The sequence below is a fragment of the Echiichthys vipera genome, assembly GCF_963691815.1.
Source record: "Echiichthys vipera genome assembly, chromosome: 15".
Lineage (NCBI taxonomy): Eukaryota > Metazoa > Chordata > Actinopteri > Perciformes > Trachinidae > Echiichthys > Echiichthys vipera.
Window position 1 is genome coordinate 17,758,844 of NC_139840.1, and position 13,904 is coordinate 17,772,747.

Genomic DNA, 13,904 nt, shown 5'->3' on the forward strand with positions numbered 1-13,904 from the left:
AGCTGCGGTGAGAGGGGGTTTGGCACTGACGATTGAGTATGCTGTGACAGGAGATTGTTCCATATGAATAAATCACTCCTGGCTGGCTCGTCTCTTCTCAAGCTTCATTTTGAGTTCCTCATTGAGTGCTGTGGAGAGACAGAAGAAGCCCATCATGTTTTATAAATAATTTGATTTAGTTGCTTTATTAATTGTGTTGCTCCTCAGCTACTGAATGTGCATTTGGATGTTTTTTTTAAATTAAAATAAAAAAAATTTGGCAGTTTTTTAAGCCTTTATTATATAGGACAAACAGGAAATAGGGTGAGAGAGAGGGTCTGAGTCGAACCAACGGCCGCTGCCTCAAGGAACTTTAGCCTCTTTACATGTGGCAACTGCTCTAACCACTCAGCCAGCAGCCGCGTGTGATTTTTAACTGCAAATAGGATGGATTGCAGCATCTGAGATCTGCCTTGTCTACTTACTCTGCGCGAGAGGTGAAGGGGAGAGGATGAGTCGTCTCATCGGGTTGGTGGGCGAGGCCGGCACCGATGAGGTCAGGATACGGCGGTCGGGGGCAGGAGACCTTGACAGGGGGCTGCTGGGCCAGCGATCTGCACCAGAATAAAATAAGTGATCATTATTTCTGTCTGTCTGCGACTGTCTGCATGTGGTTTATGTGGCTGAGACAAACCTTGTTTTGGAGGCAGTGCAGGAGCTTTGGGCAGGGGGCTGGAGGGGGCAGTGTGGAGGATCCTTTCTCCATTCTCATCATTGGCGGAAACGTATGCTGGCGACACAAACAGAATTTTAACATGGTCAACCTCAGTGATTACTTGTATGAAAACGCAGACAACAAAATAATCTTGAGAAAATGTGTGTGCTGCATGGAGGCCTCACTGATATTCTCTTCGTAAGGCTCCTCCAGTAGGAAAGGCTGCAGAGTTCCTGCCGTCTTCTCTACCAGAGCGTCGATGACCTCATGAAGTGTAGCACAGGGAATCTGGAAGTGGAGTATTATGCGGTTGTATTATACGCCTAAAGCTGCTGACTGTCAGTCTGAGATATTGTTGATTGGCATCATCTAAAAGTATTATTCAAACTTTTATTCAAACACTTCAGAAATAGTGTTTTCATCTGACAGCAAACTTAAAAATATTTAAAGGTCCCATATTATGCTCATTTTCAGGTTCATAATTGTATCTTGTGTAGGAAACATTGCCCTTATACGGTATGTCGTCATCAAAGAATGGGGGCACAATTTGTGATGAGGCCCCTAAAGCCAGTCTGATCAGAAATCCCTGATGCCCTATCATGACTCTCCCTCTCTTTCTCTCTCTCTCTCTCTCTCTCTGAAGAGATGTGAAGTATCTCTTGAAGTTTTAAACACTCACAGGATTTTCTACATCGATGACATAACCACCTTGGTCCCTCTGAGTCACGCGGTAATGTCTGAACACTGACCTGGGGCAAAAGAGAGAAACAAAGCTTGTAACATGTGTCTAATTTTGATATTTGCAGCTGTGGTGTTCAGATGTCCAGTAGGTGTTTACCCATTGAGATCCTGCCGAGTAGTGACAGCCAATGAGCATCCATCTCTGCCTGGACGGAGCAACATGTTGCCACAGTCCGGGTGTCTCTCTAAAAGAACTTCAGCCTCTGTTCGAGAAACCGGTCGAAAACACCTGCATGCCACACACACATAAACACACATTATCATTGTTCATATGGTCACACATTAAAAAGGTATAACTACAGTGCATCCTCTGAAGTTGAACTCACGGTGGGATCTCTCCTACTAAAGGCACAGAGAGGGGTGAGGGAGGAGCGCGAGTGGGAGTGCGGGTTCTCCGCCTGGACCTTTCTTTGTCCACCACCTCCTTCAGCATCTGCAGCTGGCCCGGCAGCAACGTGAGACAGGATGGTACATTCAGCTGTGATTGGACACAGGGGAGATTATTTTTTATGGTGGCACAAGGGAGAGACATATTGATGCAGGGAGGCAGGTGTGCAAAAGATGAATATTTACATCTACAACAGAGTAGAGGAACCCTTTCCACAGCTCCCTTGATTCCAAGTTAGGTGCCTGGAGAAGACAACGGCACAGTTTACACCTTGCAAAAATCGTTCATTTCAGTGTATGCATGTGTGTTGCGTGGCATTACTGTGAGTTTGGTCTCCCCATCCTTCATGCGCAGGATAAGTCTGGCTGCTTCCAGGTTTCTGTCCCGGCTGCAGTCGTCCTTCAGGGACACAAAACCACCAAGGTCCAGCTTCTCCACATACTGTAACACACACACACACACACACACACACACGTGTTTATTGTCAAAACACAATGATGCACAAACGACAACATGGATACGATCTGAAACTTACATGACTATCCTTGGCATTGTTGAAGAAATACAAAGAATTCCCACACAGACAGGTCCACAGTCGCCTGGATGCCTGTCCAGCAGAAATAAGCAGACATGTGAGGGGATCCACTGCTGTTTTGTTTTTTTCCATTTGTTTAATGGATGTTTCCTTTTTTATTACCCCCGCATTTCCTTTCCCATGAGATGAATAGTTAGTGAGGCACAGCTGCTGTCAATATGTGGCCATGGATCAGTGCAAAACCCTGCACCTGAGCCTGGCTCACATTACATGTCTATATTGCATTGAAATGAGCCTAATGAGATGGTGGACCTTGGGGGGAGGGTATCCCATTCTGTATTCGTCATATTGTGTATGAAAGTAAAAAGAGGAATATTGGCAGATTGACTGCACGCAACTTCCTATTTCAGATATTAGAAATGCACTTCAGGTATCAGGTTGTCAGAACAATAACTATTTCTTAGAGTCAGCAGTGAATTCTGGGTGATGAAAATGTTTGGCAGACAAACTGTATTTGACACATGCCTTTAGTCATTAAGATACAGCCACAAAACGACCATTGATTTAAATGACATGCAATTTTCTGACACCTCTTTGAGCTCCACGATCATACGTCGTGAATTGTTGCACGCTCTCCCTGTCAGATTATTGCAAAACCAGATTTAACAGCACAACAAATCTGTGATCCGCTATGTGAAACGATCCCCGCCAGCACCAGTGTATATCCTACAGTCTTGCCTCGCCCATTCTAGCACAATAAGGAAGTTGACAGCTCCCTGGGAATGGGGGATCAGCCGGTGTACGGTGCACACACACACTGACCATCTCTACCCGAATCATGCATTGGAAAAAACATGGCACTGCACCGGGGAAACCTACCTTTTCTTTCGGTCCTCGCTTTTCCAGGTATCCTTCATAGTAGCAGGGCGGGAGCTGCGCCCGGGGTCCCCCTGGCCCGGAGCGCTGCCTGACGGGTGCAGCCGCCATGAGTGTCACTGGCTGGGCACCGACCGAGGACAAAGGGGCGCTGAGTAATTCGGGGAGTGACACGCCTTCCCCGATGAGATAGTGCTGTGGCTGTAATCCAACAGCTGGCCGGTGTAGCCTGCTGTGTCTGGGGATCAGGCAGACGGGTGGTTGTGCCGATTAGACACTGGATGGTTGAGGGATAAATGTCCAATGTATAGAGATGTTTCAACAAAAATGACCAGTTGTGTAAAAGAAAAAGAAAAAATAGACGGATGTACATGTAAAAAGAGATGATCATATACCTCGATTATATTTTCTGCATGTGATAACAGTATAATTAAATTGAAGGCATTTAAAACATCCAATACAGAGAAGTAAAGACACACTAGGAACCAAATTACAATATTTATTTGAAGAAGCGAATGCAGCATCCATTCCATTCCCCTTACCATAGTAACAAAAATATACAATACACAGAAGATTACATTTAGTACAGAGGTAATCCATATATCCTAAAGATAATCCAGGATAATCCCACTTTTAGTCACCACAGTGTCACAGTTACAAAATGAAGGCATTGTGTATAACACAGAAGTCTCAATGAAGACACATGCAAAGCAGTTACATTTTAACACAGAAAATTCCATTAAGATTGTGCATAATAAAAAATAAAGCTTTAAAGTCTTGTAATACTTAATTCATCAATATTGCAAAGTTGAGATACTTATGCTTGTAGATGCAATACGAGCCATCGAATAATGTAGTGTTTCAATTAATGTAAGCCGCAGCATACAGACAACTCTTTCAGATGTGACAGCAGCCAGCAGCAGACTTAGAGCGTACAGATCTTAGCCCTTTGTTACACAACATTAGTTGTCATCAATATTATGCAAACTGCATAATAGCTCAACCTGAACCCCTCTTGTCCTTTCTCAAACCCTGGGCTTTTGATTTAGTGTAATGAGGCACGTAAACCCACAGCTGAACCACAGTTACTACTCAGCACAGCCAAAAAACCCTAGCCTTATACTTAACATTAACAACATAAGAGACATACATTTAAGAGGCGCATACTATGATAACAATGAGGAGATTATTCCAGGAGTGGACCAGGAGACTCCCGAGGCACTATGGGATCGGGATGGTGCAGATAATGAGAAAGGGGGCAGGGGTACAGGGGGCAGGTGGTGAATAAAGACCAGTGGGGGAGGGAGGGCATAATCCACTGCTGTGTGCCCTTCCCTCCTGAAAAGACCTGTCTGTTCCGCTCCCCGTTTAAACAGAGATGGGAGAGATGAGTGTGGTGGGGGGCGGTATAACAAGGAGATCATGACAAGAGGAGAAAGTTGGTATTTTAGTGAACAGCACAAACCCACACAGTTCATAGTCCGCTTGTAAAAGACTTAATTGAAACTGAAACTGGCTATTGTCAACAGACCTTCCTCATTTTTATTAAATTCTGTACACAATAGTTTGAAGATAGATTTGGAGCATTTTCTGTCAGGTCTGGTGCACAGTTTCAGCCTGAAAATGTAGGCCGGTACAAAAACACCCAGTACACATCAGATTAATCTCCATGCTTCAAATGATAGGTTAGAGTACTACAGCCAAGCTTACACACAGACTGAAAACGTATTGACAAAAAGTTGGGTAAAAAGCCCACAAAACATTGTGAGTGACACTGCCAGCAGTATCAATACAGGCCTGAGTAAATAGAGGAACTGAAGGACGCTTCTGCTTATGGCTTTAGTGTAATGCTGTGAAAATAGTTGGGGAGGAGTTGAATCATGTTACATTGTTGTGTGCTGTACTCTGCTTTCCTTCTTTAAAATGTTAGGTAAATAAATGGATTATTATTGTAGAACTACACGCATGAGGCTGTGCAAAATATGTTGCCTTTTAATGACAAACAGAAGTCTCATCCAATGTGGGAATCTCAAAACGGAGTGGAGTGCAGTGAGAAACATTGGAAGGGCTACAGGCTATGGCATTAAATCATTGTCAACATAGCAATAATCGGTGTGATAAAGGTTATAAAACTCAACATATTTATGGATGCTCTCCAGCTCTTAAGAATCAACTTTAAAACAGTTTCTTTAGTCTGGAACAAACTGCTTATGTTTGTAAAGCTGCCACTTTGCTGGATCAGCAGTGGTATAAGAATGAAATAAACAAACATTTAAGCCATCAGTCAGTCAATGTTATCTGCTGACCGGCTCCGGCCATTTTTTAAGTTTTACATACATTTGGAAGAAAACAAATCCACACTAAAACGTAAGACATGCCACTCAATGTGGATTTGGTACGAGATAATAGAGGCCGTATCACAGTGCCAATAGCCAAGAATGATTTCTAGGACCACCAGATGGCAGTGCAGGATAGCCTCAAACATCGACAGAAGGCAGCCAGTCCTCCATGTTGACTCTTACTAGTCCACGATGACAACAGTACTAAAGCCTGAAGGCACAGAAGTGAAACCTGGGAGTGTATAAAACAGTGTTTGGTAGAATGCATGCATATTCATGAATGTGTGTAGTACCAATATGACCAATACATAGAATGACAAAAAATGTCATCTTATGAATATAAAATAGGTTCAGAATATGAGAATAAAGTATTTGTAATTCTTAAGTGTTTTTGGATTCTGCTACAAATGTAACTACAGATATCATGTTCTCCTTATCCGTCTTCATCAGTCCCGGTGATAGAGGTGTAGTGTACAAAGTGCACAGGTGCATTGAGAATGAATGTAAATACTTGCACCGGAACATTACGCAGCCATTGTTCTGATTGAACACCCCCCCCCCTACTTTTTTTTTAAAACAGCATTAAATTTTGACAGAATCTGACAAAATTAAAAAGCTCTTTAAACTCCTAGGTACAAATTAGCTCCCTGTCTTGAGATGTTTACCCTTTATTTACAATAAAGAAAATATATCTTTTGGTTATCGAGAGTTGGTAATCCACTACCATCCCCCCTTTTCATCCCCTCCATCCTGCAGTCCCCCTCTTGCCTTGCTGTTTTCAGTGTGACAGAGGCACCACCACTTCAACATAGTTGTTGGGGAAGTATCCTGACTTGCCACGAATCGTTCCCTCAAACCAGTTCTCATCGATTTGACTGACCAAGGTAATGATATCACCTTCGCGGAAGCCCAGCTCTCCTTCGTTCTCTGGATCAAAGTCATAAAGGGCTTTACAGCATGCCTCAGCTGCAGAGAGAGACACAAAAGGTAGAGAAATGTTATGAGAAATAATATCTGATACTTTCACTTTAATTAGATTAGTATATGCTGTGTCATCACCAGTATGTTTTCCAATAGGACTCTGGAATAAACCATGAAATGGAAGTAATTAAAACAGGAGCTGTTTACAAGTTAGTCATCAGCGTGGTAAGGTTGAATCATTCTGAAGCTCAAGATCAACTCAATGTACTGACATGTTACATAGCTCAACTATTGTGTTATTACAGCCATTATGACCATGCTAAAGTTTTAGGCAATAACATTTGTTTTCTTCTATTTGACCGAAGAGTTGAATGGTATTAAATTCACCCTCTGACTATATCTGTCAAATGAACCTAGTGTCATTTAGTGAATGTTCTTGAGATTCAGAACCTTCATCAGTTAGTGAATAGTCATTTATACAGATACAGAAAATTCAGCAAAACCATGACAGTGCAGGTAAAAACAAAACTGGAATGTAGTTTGCTGACATTTCTATCCAAAGCCCCATCTTGCTCTGGGAACCTGACAGAGAGACAAAAGGTGGACCCAACAAACACCATTTAGCAAAAGTAGTCAAATTATTTGCCATCACACAGACATTCATACACCTTTCTGCCACACAGATGTGCACCAGAGCAAGTGAAAGTAGTGAAACTTCCTAATTTGTTGTCATGTTATTTTCATGTCTCACTCACGCAGTCTGCTCTTGACGGAGGTTCTTTGGAAGGATTGACCTGGATATTGTGCTGGGGCTGGTTAATGTCACAGAAGAAAAACACATCAGTCTTAAGAATGCACACACACACACACCTTTTTAGGAAAAGGCCTTGTATGTAAACACACAGTCACACACACATACGACCAAGCAGTGTCAATACACAAAAATAAGTTTACCGGCAGAGTAAGCTGGAGGGGATGTTGCAGCTGGTGAGTATCCCCCGTTAGAGTCTTCTACCTCTCCATAGTCATAGGCTGGTCTGGCTTTGGGTGTGTAATCTTGCCTTGGACGAGACTGAGCCTCATTCACCCTGCACACAATCAGAATAAAAAACACATGGTCTCTATGAGCGTACAAGTAGGAGATACAATCAATACAGAGGCAGGCAAGTTAAACAAAGATATGTTAAGGAATTTTCTCATGGGCTATAATCCAATTACTACAACTGCAAGTTAATTATCAAAATCAAAACTCTTTTTTTTCCTTATTGTGTTTTTTTTCATGTTTTCCAAAGTAAAATATATACAGTATATACATATTTTTATTTTCAAAAAACAACATATTTTCTCAAAACCAAAAATAATTACCCAAATTTATATGAGCCAATTTACATTAAATACTTAACAAACAAGAGGCATGCCATCTTCCACAAATAGTCATGACACTGACCTTTCTTTCAACTTGTCAGAAAGTTGCTTCAGGACATCTGCGGCCTGTGTGTGGTAGTCCAGCAGAGACTCGACAAAAGAAGCCAGCTGACTCACCTGCTCCACCTGCATGCACACAAAAAATATGTTCAAATGAGACTAAACACAGAAAGTGCAGTGGTCCTTCAGAGCATTCTTTACTGGTTAACCATTTACATTCGAGTCTCTCATTATTTAATTTGGTTATCATTACATCAAAATTTTTTTACCACAATAACTACACTCTGAAACATCTCATAATTGAAGGTATGAAAACGGTAAGACCCTAGAAAAACGGGTTTGACAAGCCCACAATACTGCAAGTCATTGTTGGAAAAACAAGACACTTGTCACCTGACACACTGTTCTTAGGAAATAACATGTGGCTGGTTTCTGAGAAGCTGTGAGCAGCAAGCAACATGCATTTCCAACGCAAGTAGAAACAGAGATTCTATCCAGAATCAATATTATCAGGTACTTTATAGGCACTTTTAAAAGAATGTTACATTTTAATGTATATTTACATTTTTTTAAATATACCAAATATATTTTGCTTGCTTTGTTTGTCTAACTAGTTCTTAAGTATTGTATTGAATGTATTTCTCCTGTCACTATCTGGTCTACAAGTCCGGCGTAACACCCTTTCAAAATACTATTTCCGGGTCCAAAGGTTGAACAAAACAAACAACAACGTGTGAAGCTTTTACAATGTCTTCTTTCTTCAGTGAAACACCCCAGCTCCCCCTCAAAATCTTTAGGACTTTGATGCATTTAATCTACTAATCTATTAAACCACCATCAACCTGTTAAACCTGTTGCAGCATTTTATCAAAAAAAGTCCAGTAGGTTTCAATGTGTCATCTGCGATGCAAAGCTAATCAAGATTACAGGTTACTCACATCTGTTTCCAGCAGGTAGTGCATTGAGCTTTCAGCCATCTCTTTGGACTCGTGGAACTTCTCCAGAGCCTGCCTGATCTCTTCATCCTGGATTTTGCCTTGACGTTTCTTTTTATAATCATAGTCGAGGCGGCGACCCTCCAGCTTCTTCAGGTGGTGCTGAGGGGTGGAAAGAGTTGGGATTGGAAGGGTGAGGTTTCACAGACAAAATCATATGAATATCAAAGTATTTTCACTTGTTTACAATAGTTTTGAGAAGATTGCATGATCTAACATTTTGTGTGTAAATCCACTGTTCTGCACCAGGGTAGTAAATACACAGACTGCAGAGCACATTAGTCAATGCCTTGCCTGTACATGCACAGACTCTACCTGAATGTCTTTGATATCCTTTTCAGCGACTGCCTGCAGTGGGTCAATAAAGTTCTGCTTCACATCAATATCCAGAGAGTCCTTGATCTCTGCCATCGATTTCATTGACGTCCCAATATCTGTTAGTGCCCCACCTGCAGTAAAAACACACAAGATATCTGCCTTAGGGAGTGGGGCATTGAGGGAAATTTTAATAATAATCTTTGGCTATTTATTAGGTAGAGTTGTTGTGATGCCAGTAGTCGTATCATTCTCTATATGTATAACCTGACCCAGGTCATACATGATAGCGATCACATCACCCATACAGGGTTAGTAGTATACACTGGTATCAGATCAGTATGGAAATGGAATCGGGAAGGACAAAAAATGGTGTTGCAACATCACAAACATACACCACAATGTGCATAACTTTTTCCTTATAACTCATCCTATAACAGTCTCCACTGTGCTTACCGAAGTTGCTGTCCACGCCCATATCATGTCCATACTTGGTCATGCACTCCCCCAGGAGGCCCTCAGGCTGGGGATAGCCCGGACTGTTGACCTGTCCGCGCATTTTGGACACTGTGTTGAGCATGGTAAGCTTAGCTCTTGTTGCAGGGTTGGGCTGGAGATACTCTGATGTTTTATTGATGATTTCCAACACTGCTTTGCTGGTAATATCTGCTCTCTGGTGGTACACGTTAGAAAGACAATCACTCATATGTATTAGACAAACAATGATTAATAAAACTATTAAATTAATTACCAACAATCTTGATAATCGCTTAATTGGTTATTAAGGAAGAAATATTCAAATTTCTCAAATTTTACCCTCTCAAGCACCCTGAAGTCTTCATCCAGTTTGGTTCCTTCTGCACCTCCAACCTTCTCACTCACCATCTGTGAACACAGCAAGTAATGAAGCAGACTGGTGGAAAAATACTTTTAGCATTCCACATTTTGTGATCCATGACTTACTTGACAAATTACACATGGCCATATAAGAAAATAATCCTTGAAATTGGATGATATTGTGAATATATTTGTTTACTGCCTTCCACTGCTTTTCCAAGTGGGAAGCCAACTACAGAACACCATTTTATTCCAAATATTAATGGGTATTTAACAATTCCCACCATTTTCCTTTTTCAGGGCCTGGTTAAAACAATTCTCAAATTCCAAGACATACCCATGTTTTCCATCAGTGAAGGAACCTCAAGTCTGCATGAGGGAATGAATGCTGTATAGTTGACTTTCACATCCTCTGTTTTATATGGAAATCTACTAAGGGTTTTCCTTTTCCCCCATCAGTTCAGCACACACATTGCAGTTTCCTACACTACAACTACATCCATGGATAATTTTACTAAACACACACTTTAACTTCATCTTGCTCTCAATTCATATCCTGACTCATGCATGGTATATACAGTTAGTTCTCCATTTCTCATCCAGAGCATCAAATTTTAAAATCCAGTGCAGTTGGCTGGCACGCCTAACAGAGACTCATTGTGTGTGCGTTTTCTCATTTGGTTCAACTCGGTACAGCTGTCGGCACCCCACTGCACATAAAACTCTATTGGCCAGATGGATCAATCTATCTCTTTAGTTTATACAATGCACAGGCTGGTACAGTTAATATGTATGAAATGGTCAGTGGCTCTGAAAATACCCTAGGCACTGATTGCCAATTGATTCATGGAATATAATTCAGCCCTACATGTTCCCTTATTAAGTCGAATAAACAACATTTTAATTGCAATTACTGAATCACTCGGTACCAGATGTGAAGTCGCCACATGCAGATGTGTGAAATTAAAACACAATCAGGCTTCATAATTGCCAGCACACATTTTTTTGTCCTTTATGACCATTAAACCTGCCCATCAAGCTCTATTGTATGAAATCTATCTGAAAAAAACTTTGGATTTTAGTTGTAGTTATAAGACATTTAGCTTAAATTATGTATACCTTTTGTTACCTAAATATGCTAAACGATAAAATCTAAATAAGTAAAATGAGTATGTGGCTTAAAAAGAGATTCATAATTTTATAGAGAACATGTGTGTTTAGTCTCATTGGTAAGAAAACAAAAGCAAGATATGTAACATAATGTGTCCACCCTGTTTTATTTATTTTCTTAGCCTAAATGGCTTGTTGACCTGGCTTGTGCTAACAGAGAGCAGGGTGTTCAGTGGATCATACATGTTAACAGCTATGCTGTATTTCCCAACACTTGACAGTCACATTGGGTGTTGGCCAGTACCACTGTACTTTGGTGTTAGCAATCTACCTGCACTGCTTACGTTTTGCCAAAGCTTATATTGAATATACGATTTATGTGCACCCACCCTGGTTTGTTATTATTGCTGTATTATCAACATACTGACTAAAACTCTGTCTACTGGATTAGTTAAGGATTGGAAGCTGGTTTGGGCAGAGTAGTCGCATAAGTAAGATTCCATTAGGCCAACACACCCACTGAGAAAGGAGGCGTCACTTGCATGTCACATAATGTTAGGCCAAAGCAAAAACCTGTTGCAAGGCAGGTGTCATCAAAACATCGGCCACCAGTTTTGCAGGCCATGTCTTGAGCTTTTTGTTTGTGGTGGCGTGTTTAACTTTTAACTGTCTCAAGAGCAAAGAGTTATATTTTTTTTTTTAGAGGAATGAGTGCCAGTTAAAAAAATTGGAAGCAAAAGAAAATCCTACTTCAATAAATCCAAAAATGTAAGACTACTGTGAATGTCTGAACACAATCTGGCAGTCAGACATTTGGCTGACATGGCATCAAGACATTTCTATTTGAATACATGTTTGACTTGCTTCTCCAAGCTTCCAGAGCAATCTGGCATCAGTCTTATACTTATCTGCCACATTGACAGTGTAAAAAGAGTTATATTTCAAAATAAGATGCTCAGCAAAGGAAACTGTATACCCAATGTTAAAAAGAAGCGCATGGAATAATACAATAATCTCAGTGCCTGGATGACATTAGATTATTAAGATACATATTGACTTCACTTAAAGATAACAGTCAACATGTGGTGCGTGATTGATTTGATGATACCACAACACATTGGCTAATTTGTCATGAAGTGTTTTGAAAACATTGTGTAATCCAACACCTCAGAGATGCAAACATGAACATCCCTTAAGTGCATTAACACTTGAGTGGTGACTTTACCTGCTGTTTAACATCCGCAACAGCAAGACACGACGAATCCACGACATACAGTACTTTCACAGTAACTCTTAATTACGCTAAAAGGTTACAAACGTGACGTCAATTTACTAACGTTAGATTGACGTTAGCTAAATTAACGTCACGGTTGACGTTACCCGTGAGCCACAAAATATCAACAGTTGTTGAAGCAATATCAAACGTTAGTCGTATACTTTTTAAAATAAAGCGTTTAATATAACTAGAGTTTGGCAAATAAATATATTTTTTTATCGTTAACTCACTTTAAGTGTTACACATTACGTTTTTCACTGTGGTTAACCAGCTATCTCGAAGTTAGCGTAAACTCGCCATAAAAGTGTAAGCTAGTTAGCCAAATTAGCTAGCGTTAGCTAAACTACCCGCTAATGTTTTTTTTTCACAATTAAAGGTCGCGCTCTTACCTGACTCGCTTTGTAAAATTGCTTCCTAAGTCCTGCGACCGACATCTTGCACCGTCTGTGTTGACACCTGGACCTCGACGGGGAGAATGTGTTTTAAAATAATATTATTTGCTGTAAGTTACAGCAGACAGCAGCCGAAACCAAGTCCTCAAACTTTGCACCGTGGATGTGGAACTTGCTAGGCAACCACAATTTCCTGGCCCCAGCTTCATGTGGGAGGCTCCATCCTGGTGGATAAAGTGGGTCAACACACACGCACACGCACACACACGCACACGCGCGCGCGCGCACGCACACACACACACACACACACACACACACACACACACACACACACACACACTTTTTTGCCACATGACACCAAGTCAGTGACTTATTTTAAATTACTTCTTAAAGCACACTTTTACATTATTTATTTTATTATTTTTATTTTATTTTTACCTTATCATCTGTTCATTTCATTTTTATTATTCACTTATCGTTTCTACTGTTTGTTACCCCTCAAAACGCCCCGTGGGTTTTTAATATTCTACATATTCAATCTTTAAGTATCAATTACTTTGATTATTATCATTTTGTCAATTAATCATCTGTTTCATAAAATGTCAGACTAAAGATGAAAAAAGAAAGACACTCATCACAATTTCCTAGAAAAATCTTAAATTCTTCAGTCTGAAGACTTTGAGATGTGGATGAAAGCACAGGGAAAACATAAGTAGACTTAAACTCTTTCTTTGTCAACTGCTATTTCTAAGGTAAACTTGAATTTCCATGTTTAACTTTAAATGTTCAACATTGACATTTAATTAATGATACAGCCCATAATGGAGAAACGCAGCAACGTCCTCATAATTGGAAAAGCTGCAACCAGAAAAGGGTTGGATGTTTTTGATTGATAAATGACTTCAGTGAATATTAGTTTATCAGAATTGTTACTGATTATTTTTTTGTCAATTGATTAATAGTTTTCTTGTTGTACTTGCAAGGTAAATGTCACTGAAAGAATACAATGCCATCCTAATCTTTCATTCAAAACATTTGGTTGGTCGTGGGTATTTGCATT

The 13,904-nt window shown here is 40.4% G+C and overlaps 2 protein-coding genes across 3 annotated transcripts; both read right to left on the bottom strand.

Moving 5' to 3' along the window:
• On the bottom strand, window positions 1-3,365 carry stap2a (signal transducing adaptor family member 2a). The gene is made up of 11 exons (XM_083928678.1): window positions 3,238-3,365; window positions 2,359-2,430; window positions 2,145-2,264; window positions 2,009-2,065; window positions 1,762-1,913; window positions 1,533-1,664; window positions 1,374-1,443; window positions 880-982; window positions 674-769; window positions 465-593; window positions 1-128 (listed from the first exon to the last, which is right to left on the bottom strand). The coding sequence occupies exons 1-11, from the start codon at window positions 3,343-3,345 to the stop codon at window positions 73-75; spliced, it is 1,095 nt and encodes a 364-aa protein (XP_083784804.1). The 5' UTR covers window positions 3,346-3,365; the 3' UTR covers window positions 1-72.
• A 360-nt stretch (window positions 3,366-3,725) lies between these two features.
• On the bottom strand, window positions 3,726-12,996 carry LOC310957922 (endophilin-A2-like). Of its 2 annotated transcripts, XM_083928672.1 has the most exons (9): window positions 12,842-12,996; window positions 10,046-10,114; window positions 9,686-9,902; window positions 9,230-9,363; window positions 8,858-9,016; window positions 7,942-8,045; window positions 7,449-7,582; window positions 7,250-7,306; window positions 3,726-6,539 (listed from the first exon to the last, which is right to left on the bottom strand). In XM_083928672.1, exons 1-9 carry the CDS (start codon window positions 12,884-12,886, stop codon window positions 6,352-6,354), a joined length of 1,107 nt encoding a protein of 368 aa, XP_083784798.1. In that variant the 5' UTR covers window positions 12,887-12,996; the 3' UTR covers window positions 3,726-6,351. The 2 variants fall into 2 exon arrangements, with proteins under 2 accessions (XP_083784798.1, XP_083784799.1); XM_083928673.1 differs by lacking the exon at window positions 7,250-7,306.
• Window positions 12,997-13,904: the final 908 nt, after the last annotated feature.

What these genes read in the sequence shown, in the direction of transcription:
- stap2a (XM_083928678.1), bottom strand. Translation starts at nt 3,345, where the DNA reads ATGGCGGCTGCACCCGTCAGGCAGCGCTCCGGGCCAGGGGGACCCCGG. An exon ending in TCCTCTACTCTGTTGTAGAT is followed by an intron (nt 1,914 to 2,008) that starts GTAAATATTCAT and finishes GTCCAATCACAG; the next exon opens with CTGAATGTACCATCCTGTCT. An exon ending in GCCTTACGAAGAGAATATCA is followed by an intron (nt 770 to 879) that starts GTGAGGCCTCCA and finishes TTGTGTCGCCAG; the next exon opens with CATACGTTTCCGCCAATGAT.
- LOC310957922 (XM_083928672.1), bottom strand. Translation starts at nt 12,886, where the DNA reads ATGTCGGTCGCAGGACTTAGGAAGCAATTTTACAAAGCGAGTCAG. An exon ending in AATTTTACAAAGCGAGTCAG is followed by an intron (nt 10,115 to 12,841) that starts GTAAGAGCGCGA and finishes CTGTGTTCACAG; the next exon opens with ATGGTGAGTGAGAAGGTTGG. An exon ending in GGGCGTGGACAGCAACTTCG is followed by an intron (nt 9,364 to 9,685) that starts GTAAGCACAGTG and finishes TTTTTACTGCAG; the next exon opens with GTGGGGCACTAACAGATATT.